At 44.8% G+C, this 11413-nt stretch overlaps 1 protein-coding gene across 1 annotated transcript; it reads left to right on the top strand.

The window, feature by feature from the left end:
- The first annotated feature begins 2281 nt into the window (after positions 1 to 2281).
- LOC119323178 (histone H4) lies at positions 2282 to 2919 on the top strand. The gene has a single exon (XM_037596764.1). It carries the CDS (start codon positions 2351 to 2353, stop codon positions 2660 to 2662), a length of 312 nt encoding a protein of 103 aa, XP_037452661.1. The 5' UTR covers positions 2282 to 2350; the 3' UTR covers positions 2663 to 2919.
- Positions 2920 to 11413: the final 8494 nt, after the last annotated feature.

Raw genomic sequence — 11413 nt, 5'->3', positions numbered from 1 at the left:
ATTATGTATTGTAATATGTCTGTCAGCACCTTATATGCTAATTTAGGTATGTTGTGAACCAAGGATATGGGTCTGAAATCTCATATCTCAAGCGAAGTGTCCTTCTTAGGGAGCAAAGTGATATAGGCTAAGTTGATGCCATCTAAAGACTCTGTTGCAATGGAAATCAGCAAAGAATCTAAGGATATCATCTCTGAGCACATGTTTGAAAGCCTTGTAGAATTCATTTCTAAAGCCATCTGGCCCCGGGCACTTATTATTAGGAGACCGGTCAATAGCACTAACAATTTCAGCCCAGGAGAAGTCAACCACAAGCATTGATAGATCCATGGGCGCATACAAGGAGCTTAGTTGCGCGGTTAGCATTGAGGCAGCAGTCTGACCCAACAAATCAGCAAAATGTCTAGTGGCCAAGGCCAATTCTGACCATTCTGAAAATGCTCAACCCCATCCTGCACAATGACCTTTATCTCGTTACGTCTAGCTTGGCAGTTAGTAGCAGCGCGGAAAAACTTACAATTCTTGTCACCTACCACACACCATCTAATCTTGGCGCGTCGGCACCACATGGTAATTTGCCAGAGGATGAGTTGTTCGGCTTTAGCAGAAGTAGACTTTTTGAGTACTATTTCTAACATAGACATAGATCTCCTTTCCTCAATCGCGTTCAAGAAACTCACCACATGCTTATTATTGTGTATAAGCACCTTGAGGCTAGACTTGCTTCTACACCATTTGCGTAGGGCGGCTCGAACCCTTCTCATTTTGAAACTTATGAGGGACGCAGAGGAGGCGAAGGGTCTTATGCCCCTAGACCAACAATCCACAATGATGTCCCTAGCATCATCCATCTCCAAGCAGTGATTCTCCACCCTGAATAAGTTGCTCCTAGGAGCGTTAGTAGAGAAATTGAACAAGATGGGAGCATGATCTGAGGTAGTTGCAGGCCCAACCGTAGCAGAGGTGTCGAGAAAACTCAAGTTCCAATCAACATTAACCAGCAGACGGTCTAGACGAACCAGAGCGAGGGAGCTCCTCTTATTAGACCGGGTGAACAACATGTTATCCACCTGTATGTCATCCAACCCACTGTCTCTGATCCAAGAATTGAATCTCTCCATCAAATTCCAGTTGATGTGACCCCGTGACTTCTCATGCGCAAACCTGTACATGTTGAAATCACCCAGAACGATCCATTGACTGCTGGCCTGCTCAGCCACACCGCTCAAAACCTCGAAGAACCTTGGCCTCTCACAGTTCAAGCAGGGTGCATAAACAGCAGACAACAAAAAGGAGCTGCTGGTGGTGGTTGAGGAGAACCTGACAGTGACATGATAGTCACGAGATGCCACAATCTGTCCAGATAGAGAGCCGGAATTCCAGGCAACAAGAATACCCCCGAGGCACCATTAGAAGGCATGACAGCATGCTCATTGAGATTTATAGGGAGGAAGCTTCGCATCTTGAACTGAGAAAGAGAACTTAATTTCGTGTCCTGCAAGCACACAACACTAGGGCAGCAAGAGGTCATAACATCACGAACCAGCAAGCACTTGTCATCATCATCAAGGCCGCGAACATTCCAATTCAGCAGTTTCATGAAATAAGAGTGAACTCGCAGCCTAGGGCAGGAACAGAAAAATGCAGATGTATGCTCATGTAAATGCAAGCGATGGAGTACATTGATAGTGAGCTCACTGGGCTACAGACGTAGTACAAACTGGCCATAAGATAAGCTGGCATACTAAACTTGACAGAGTGCGAACTACTGAACTGAACTAGCAAGATACATACGCTGGACTCATAAAAACTAAAGATACACCCCGACACAAAAGAACCTAAAAGCGAAGAGGACTCCAAGAGCAAGAGCTGCTCTTATGTTGTTGGCATTGTCTTGTGTTTTGTGAAAGCTATAGTCTTCGTAAATAAATGTTATGTACGAATGCCCTTATATTTCTTTACGGAGGGAGTATTGCTGGGAAAATGTTAGTTAATCTACACTGAAAATGTAGAATCCAATTCATTTTCGGTGCTTTAATTTTCACACGTGGTGAATAAATGGACGAATTTGTTGCAAGAAACATAGGACCATTATTACCTAAAAAGACCATAGGACCAATGATGCCTCGCCCGCCTCGCCGGAGATGAAAATTCTGAGCCACGTCACCTATCCGCGCCCTCCCTCTCCCGGATCGCCATCTTGACCGTCCACTTGTGTGCGGATCCGACGGCAGGCTGCACCCTCCCCCCTTGTTAAATCCCCGTTCCATTCCTCCCGACTCTCACCACCACCAGCCGCCGCCGCCACCGCTCCTCCTCCATTTCCATCTCCGTCAGCTCCAAGGAAGCCATGTCCGGCCGCGGCAAGGGCGGGAAGGGGCTGGGCAAGGGCGGCGCCAAGCGCCACCGGAAGGTGCTACGGGACAACATCCAGGGCATCACCAAGCCGGCCATCCGGCGGCTGGCGCGGCGGGGCGGCGTGAAGCGCATATCGGGGCTCATCTACGAGGAGACCCGCGGTGTGCTCAAGATCTTCCTCGAGAACGTCATCCGGGACGCCGTCACCTACACTGAGCACGCCCGCCGCAAGACCGTCACCGCCATGGACGTCGTCTACGCCCTCAAGCGCCAGGGACGCACGCTCTACGGATTCGGCGGCTGAATTGCGCTCGTCTGCTCCATCGAGTCGACTCTGCTGGATGCTGCTGTTCCTCTGCTATGGTTTCGTTTCTGGGTGCGTGCGTTGTTGTTCCGTCGGTCTGTGTAGTTAGTGGAAGGCGATGAATCTGAATGCAATGAAAATGGTTGGTTCTTGTGGTATTATCTTGGCTGCATCTCTCGATATGTATCCGTCGGAATCTGCCCACCGCCAAATTGCCACTGCATTCTAATTTTCAGTTGATGAATTTGTTGTTTGTTGCTGACGACGCGTCAAATTTCACCCTGTAACCTCTATGTTTGTGATCTGCTCTGACATGAATCATTTCACTAGAACAACGTTCAGAACTCAGAAGGCTGTAATAAGCTGCCTGGAGGCATTGTTTTACCCACTGTAGCTCTATGGATAAGGAATCCCTTATGAAGCTGCAGTTTGTGTTTGATCCAGAAAGAAAACTGAATACTGCAGATGGTTATTGCATGCTTTATCGTCTTTGTTTAGCATACATCCTGGCCAAACTGCCAGCAGAAAACAAATATACAGTTACAGATCTGAAACTCAACTTTTCTGTTTGGACAGGCAATTGTTCAACTGTACTGTACTCCTTCACAGGTAGCACTCTTTAATTAATATCGTCTTCAGGTGTTGGTTCAATCTACACTCAAAATGGCTCTGCTTCTCACAAATGAATATGTTGCAAGAAACAGAGAATCAGTGATGGATGAATTGGTTTGGATAATTGAAATAAAAGGGGAAGGCGAAAGCTCACTCGTAATACTGGAACCGGATCCTCTAACATTCACAAGGAAAGTCACCGTGCTACAGTGCCAGTCTAGTGTAAATTCAAGAAAAAAGTTAGGGACTGTTAGCATGTTGTTTACCGTTGACATTTACTGTAGATATAAATAATTCAAAATTAATTTTATTTCACCATCAATTTGTTTGTCTGTAGTTACTATAAATGTACATAGTAGATCATCAATTTACAAATTAATTTAACTCATTTTAACCTTAATCATATGAATAGAAAGAAGGAAGGTTAGGGTACTGTAGCTTCTCTAACATTCCTTGTGAATGTTAGAGGATCCGGTTCCCATAATACTCCCTCCGTCCGAAAATATTTGTCATCAAAATGGACAAAAAGGGATGTATCTAGAACTAAAATACATCTAGATACATTCCCGTTTATTCATTTTGATGACAAGTATTTCTGGATGGAGGGAGTACAAGAAAAGAAAATGGCAAGGCAAAATCTATTTATTTTTAGCGGATGACATTTCAGAGCCACGTCAAAATCCAAATTTTCTGAGCATATGATTCTTTTGGTAACTGATGTTTTCCTACCTGTCCTGCTTCGTCGACCGTCTAAATGCTTGTGTTGTTGATCCATCGGTCTGTAGTTAGTCGAAGGTGATGAATATGAATGCAATGTGTTAGAGTTGTGTCGAATATTATCGTACAAGTTAGGTTACAGTTGGACTTGGAATCGTACGGTGTGTGGATAGGATATGGAGTCGTGTCCAAGTAGGACACTTGTATCCTAGGCCTCTCATATATAGCGGGGATAGACACACGATGTAACCTATGCCAACATAATAGCACGGGCACGCGGGGGAGCCGGCGTGTGCCGGTGCCCGGGCGGCCGGGGTGCGGTATTGTGACGGTGTCATGGAGAGGAGCGCCCGTAGTCAATGCCCCGGGGATGTAGCCATGATGGTGAACCTCGTTAACAAATCTCGGTGTCGTGCTTGTGTGATTGCTTGGTCCTCGGTAGATCGACGGAGATCCTCGAATAATTCTAACAAGTGGTATCAGAGCAAGGTTACGAAGAGGCTGCGGATATTTGATCTAGAGGAAGAAAACGGAAGATTTTGTCAGGTTCATAGTGCAGGAATCAACCACGAAGAAGTTGCGTCGGTTTTAGGAGCCGAGGAGAGCAGCATCAGTGGCGGTTAGCAAGATGGATCGGTGACATGGATTTCTTTCATGGAGGCGATCGACTGTTTCGAAGCATCGGCGGCAACGCGTGTGCGTGAGACGTACGGCGATTGATCTGTAGATCGATCGGGCGAGCGTACATACAGCGTGTCTTCAGCGAAATTCCTGGCGAGGTTGGATCGAGCAGGCAACGTGTTTTGGTGTTCTAGATTTTTTCGGTTTCGACGAGATCGATACGCTGATCAAAGGAACCTGGACACAAGGCGGCCCAGTCTGAGGCGCGCACGGGTGGCAGAAGCAGCAGTGGGCCAGGCACGCGTGAGGTGCAGATCACAGGGCAGACGTGGCCGCTGCACCCAGGAGCGTCGCGTTGAAAGCCCTGGAGTTGTTGCACTGCGCTTGGAGCTGAGTCACGGAAAGAGTACACGGAAGGTTAGACGAAGGCAAAGCTGATACGTGAGATTTGTTTGGTTAAAAAAAAGAGTTGCTAGGTCCAACGCGTGTGCATGGGAGTAGTTGGGATGGATCATTACGATCTGATTTTCTGCTGGGTGCACAGAGAAGTTAATATATCAAACATGGGCAAGATAATTTGCAGACAAGGGATTTGTCCGTTCAAGTTTGCATGGAAGTTTTGCTAGGTTGGTTTGTTCGGATGGCTTGTAGCGTGTGGACAGGCAACGGAGCGCGCGGACAAGCGCGTCGTCAGAATCATGTAGACACAGGGCGTCGGGCAATGCACGGAGATGTGCGGGTGGACACGATGCAGGCTGGAGTATGGTTGCAGTCGGATAATTTCGGCTGGGTCGGACTAGACTGTCTGACGGATCGATAGAGATGTTGGTCAAAGCAGAAGATGGCGATGATTTCAGCGACGACGACATAGGAGCGTGATGCTGATGGTGGCCAACTTCTAGGGCGTGGAAACACGTGGTGCGGGTCTGAGGGCTTGTGCGACTTCGACAGACTATGGCGCAGGGTTGATTCAAGACGATGCACATGAGAGCTTGGAGTTGACAGGGCGCGGGAGGGTGGCACGTACAACCACAATGGAATCATGTTGAAGGTGGAGTAGGAGTCTGATGAATGACTTCACTCTGAGCTGATGGAGGGGCTACGACGTAAGTTAACGGAGAGTCGAAGCTTATTTCAGCGGGTAAAGCGAGAGACACGTGGATCAGACTGGGCGCCAATGGTCTGATGGAGGCGTGACACTCGGCATCGGTCGGTGATGATCGATGGTTCTCTACAGTGGGAGTTGAGATAGTGGGGGCTAGCTACCCGGGAGACTTGACCAGGACAGCAGAGGCTCGACGCGGTGATAGCGGCGAGGCGTGCGGTAAGCACGGGACACAGCGACATGCCAAGGCACTGGTGGTCAGACATGTGGCCAGATAAAGTGTGCAAGGGGGTGCTGAAGCAGTGTTGACGAGTACCGGATTCAAGTTGGTGACTGGGTCTATCGGTGCCGGTTGATGGACAAGAGTTGACCATGGAGAATCTGAGAAAGTGGCGGAAAGTCTGGATTTGTCAAAACAGAGAGAGTTACATGGCCATATATTCTGTGGTGTTCAGTGCACATGGCAAAGTGCGGATGACAAGTACAGAAGGAGGCGGAGTGCTATAATTGTGGGACATGTCAGAGACTATCCGGGGAAAAGGATGAGACAACTGTGAATTTGACTCAGGGTGACACAAGGCGACGGTGAAATTCCTTCAAATTTCAGACAGATGGTCAAGAAAGAGCGACGATGTTGAGTTCAGGTAACTCTTGTATGTGACATCCAATATGTGAGTTCGTTCATTTTCATGCAGATAAATTACCGGTGTGTGATGGCGTTGAACGGAAACTCCAGAAGTTGGGAGCACAAAGTAGAGCAATGAGAAACTTAATTTTGCTCGAGTGTTGACTATGAAGAAGACGAGAAGGGACTACAGTTGCAGGTGGAGTCATATGGAGTCCGGGAGTAGCAGCGGTGCTCATGGCGTATCTCAAGTCCAATGTACATAGAGGTTCGACGCACGAACGAATTCAAGGTGGTGGAGAATATTCGTCAAGGTGGAGTTTGTTAGAGTTGTGTCGAATATTATTGTACAAGTTAGGTTACAGTTGGACTTGGAATCATACGGTGTGTGGACAGGATATGGAGTCGTGTCCAAGTAGGACACTTGTATCCTAGGCCTCTCATATATAGCGGGGATAGACACACGATGTAACCTATGCCAACATAATAGCACGGGCACGCGGGGGAGCCGGCGGCGTGTGCCGGCGCCCGGGCGGCCGGGGTGCGGTATTGTGACGGTGTCATGGGGAGGAGCGCCCGTAGTCAATGCCCCGGGGATGTAGCCATGATGGTGAATCTCGTTAACAAATCTCGGTGTTGTGCTTGTGTGATTGCTTGGTCCTCGGTAGATCGACGGAGATCCTCGAATAATTCTAACACAATGATCTTGGCCGCATCTCTTGATATGTTTGTACCTCCTGCCACCACCAACTTGTGAAGATCGCTGCTGCTACACAGCTCCTCTGCAGCCCTACATCAATATTGGACATCTACCGCTGGCCTCCTTTTTGAAAAAAAAAAATCTACCGCTGGCCTTCTTCACCTGCAACTGCAACCCCACAACCGCTTGCTCAAGTTCAGGAGAAGACCAAGGCGGTGTGCGGTCCAGTTTGCAAACTGTTTAGATCTAGATGTTATCTCTAGGAGAAGACCTACATCAATATCACGAGAAGACCACTATCTCTTTTTCTGAAGAGGAGCTACAGTTTGCTAACTGTTTTGATCCTACCAGATGTTATCTCTGAGGGTTTAATGCATCATGATTCAGTTCTGTAATATTTTCAGTACTGCTTTTGGCGTTGGAACGCTGTACTTGGTGCCTCTTATCATGTGCTTCATGGTGAAAATGGAGCCGGGAGTGATCCTCCTGTTATTCTTATTTTTGTTGGTTATGCAATAAACCTTCTCTGAAACTAAGTGTGTGTTTTCATCAGTACTCATCTGTGTTCTAAAACTCTGTAGATGGCTCAGTTTTAGTTTTGTCAAATGGTTGTAGAATTGCCCATTGGTCAACATAAAAGCTGGCTAACTTGTACTACTAACGTGAGAAAAAAATAAATCACAATCATCTTCTCTTGCTATTGGAGTATGTGGCATTTGAGTTACCAGGGCAATATGGACATTTAACCCAGGTGACTCGTAATGCTGTGGATGAAGTATAGTGTTTCACTCCAGTATTTCCCAGCAAATCAAATTCCAAAATGAGAATCCTTCTGAATACCAATTTCTGCCATGGTATTCAGTTTTCTGGAATAAACGTAGCTTTGTGTCTTGTTGTTACTAGCCGGAAAAAAATACACCTTGGACCATAAAATGATGAGACAAGCACATGCTGCTTATTCTTTCCTTTTCTTAAAGATATGAAGTTTTTTACGTGTAAGAGACGTAAGCATCCCCGTTTAGTAGCAAGGGACGACGACTTGACCTGCTGTCACGATCAACGGCGGAAGAATTGCCAAGTGCCGGGAGAAGTCAAGTATCTGCTGGAAAAGACGTCTCTTGCACACACTTACATTACATGTATTTTTTTAAAGGAAAATCGTGTAAATTGTAATTTTTAACTATTTCATTGTCTAAAAATAATTTCGTGGCTAGGGGTCTTGAACTCAAGAACTCTTGGCTCTTTTACACATGGCTTTTATTTTTTACTCAACCTCGTTATATTGGTTATTGTCTTCTCTTTTAGTTCTTAACTCGTGTTTGTAAGAAGGTGGCATGTGAGGACCAAACTACCACAGGTTGATAGCATAAATGCACGTCATGTTTGAAGTAGTTGTGTGTGCGAGTGAGCTTGACATTGATAGAAGATAAATGGTTCCAGCAACCACATATCGCACAACTAACCATTTATATACCACTAGAGATTGAGCGTGTCCACTACATGCATCAGTTGTCATTTCAACATATTTTCTATTGCCCAACCATCCAAAGGAAAAATGGAAAGAAAAACACAATTTGTATATGACCACAGATCAAGTGTGTTGTCTCCATTCTGTAGAGTCATTGGGGTTCAACACCTTCACCACCAATTATTAGCAAAACAACAGGAAAAATTGGTAAGGTTATACCTTGAGATTAGGAGACGTCAGGAACGGAACACTCAGTATGCAACAAAATGCTGGCACTTCCTAGTGTGAAGGCCCGAGAAGATACCATGCTGACTCCATCTATCTTTCCTATTGCCAATGGTGGCTACTTCTTCAGAATCGATGAAGAAAAGAACTACGTTGAAACTCTGTGGTAACATGTGTGCGGAAGTGTAGGCTATTATATGGCATTTAAGCACCAAGGACGATATCAACATTTGACCCATAGCACCAAGGGCATTTAAGCATCAAGAACACTTCCCCTCGTGTGTGGCTATCTAATACCTAAATCACGAGCAAAAGAGGGTTAAGTTTTTTTAACATATGTTGTCTCTTAAACTCAAGAACTCTTCTCTGATACATGTGCGGTCTTTTACACAAATGATTTTTCGTCAACCTTGTTATATTGCTTGTTGACTTATATTTTATTTGTTAACTTGTATTCGTAAGGTGGCATGTGAAGACCGAACTATGACAGGTTCACAGCGTAAAGGCACTATGTTTACTTGTTTAGAGTGGTTGCGTGTGTGAATGAGTGTGACACTGAGAGAAGATAAATGGTTTCAGCAACTGCACCTTTCACAACTAACCATTCATATACCACTAGCGGTCTAGTGCATCCACTACATGCATCAGGAGTCATTTCAGCATCTTTTCTATTACACGAATCGTCAGAAAAAAAAATGTAAGGAAAAAACAATTCATATACGACCACCGGTCAAGTGCGTTGCCTCCATTGTTCAGTCATTGTGATTCAACACCTTAATTACCAATTATTAGTTTAAGAGTAGGAGGCATTGGGAATGGAACACTCGGTATGACATAAGAAGCTGGAGCTTCATGATGCGAAGGACTGCCTGAGAAGATATTATGCTGCTTACGACCTCCATACATGCCTGACAAAGATATATTTTTGTTATATGTAAGAGTAATGATTATTCTGGTGTTAGGCTGTGACACAAGTTGCCTCTGCGCACTGGCAGAGCGCGCAAGCACACACAAACGAGCATGGCTAAGATGATTATCACAGGTGATGCCTATCAACTGATTATCACTTCTAAAGCACATCATGTGAAAACCTTGTTTTTGTGCGGCGTTCGCGCGTCTTCTGTATTGTACTCAAACTGAATAAGCTATAATTGTAAGAAGCTATAACTGAAGTACAAAAAGAAAAGTTTTAACAGATTTTGGCAGAAGATAATTAAACCTCAAAATTCATAGATAGTATAGCAACCAAAGCATCCACCAAATAAAGTTTCACGCTAGAGTTCACCCCTGCATATTTTGTATGCGTATCGCCCATGAAGAAACTGACTACTGTTGCGATAGCGATCGCCGGGACAAAAGTCCCCTCCATAGTAATCCAGTATGAACTCCTAGCAAGAAATTCCCTGTGGAGCGCATCTTTTACACTATGGAGCTATAACTATGTATATTTTTTCATCTCAACGAACTTCTCCACCAGAACTACAAGCCAAACATTTGAAAAAATTGTTAGTGGTGATACAACAGCAAACATAGTGCTGAAAATTGACAGAGCCAAGACATAACTGTAGTTCTTGATTTCCAAGTCATGACAGACAAAGAAGAAGAGACAGCAATCCATTCCATTCCCTTACTTTCCACGCGTGCCTGAATTAAGTGAGGAGGGCACATACTGAACGATGTGATCATACAGCAACCTAAAATGTTTTGAAGCAACATCAGTAAGCAGACACCGTATTAAGTCAAGGAGCCCGAGACAGCAGCTTCGCAATTATACAGCACGTGAGCAGGGAACAGATTGAACTGAACTTTAGTATATGAAGGTCATTCATGTTCATCAGACTCATTGCGCCATTTACAGCAAACATAGTGCTGAAAATTGACATGGCCAAGACATTTGCTGAAGCTGAAACCCAGGCAATTTCAGAAACGTTTTCAGCCAGAAATCTATCCAGTGGTATCTCCCTGTCATCTATCTTGCAGTTGTTCAGACGTATCTGAAAAATAATGAAATGTTTTATCTTGCAGTTGTTCAGACGTATCTGAAAAATAATGAAATGTAAAGACTTATTTCTGCTGGCTTGAGGATGATAATCAAAGACTAGCAGAACAATTGACGAAAAATGACAATTACACAACAGTTTATAGTCAGGAAAAGTATGACATGATCTTACTATCACTAGTTCATTCAGGAGAGGGAAATGGCGTCTTTCCAAAGATTGGATGACATAACTAGACAAGCAGCAACTCATAGCTTTGCTAAATCTACAAGCCAAGAGATAATCAATCTCAGTAGGAATGCAACAAGCAAGTGATATCAATAGAAAGAATCTGACCAAGCCACCAATGAATAATGAACACTGGTGATGAAATACAGCAAATGCAACGGTTCAGATTTCAGAATAACACCAAGACGTTCAGTATACAGTACTGCAAGGAATTTCAGAGACTTCAGTTGCAGTAGTTGTCAAACAAAAATACCAGTCCACTAAACTTCAAAGTATACTAATCGTGACAGTAGCATGACAGGGGAGCAACGAAGCATGACATTAGATCAAACAAACTGAATTTTTGGTTGGGAATTTAGGCTTCAATTCCAAGAAAGTATTGAGCAACACCATGTATGAAGAAAAGAAACCAGTCGTTGATTTTCCAGGTTTACAAACAACAAAAGCAGAAAA

This window comes from Triticum dicoccoides, chromosome 6B, assembly GCF_002162155.2.
Source record: "Triticum dicoccoides isolate Atlit2015 ecotype Zavitan chromosome 6B, WEW_v2.0, whole genome shotgun sequence".
Lineage (NCBI taxonomy): Eukaryota > Viridiplantae > Streptophyta > Magnoliopsida > Poales > Poaceae > Triticum > Triticum dicoccoides.
The sequence above is the reverse complement of the archived record's forward strand: the minus strand, read 5'-3'. Positions and strand labels throughout refer to the sequence as shown.

Bases quoted from the DNA above. Each gene is read 5' to 3' on its own strand.
- LOC119323178 (XM_037596764.1), top strand. From the start codon at position 2,351: ATGTCCGGCCGCGGCAAGGGCGGGAAGGGGCTGGGCAAGGGCGGCGCC.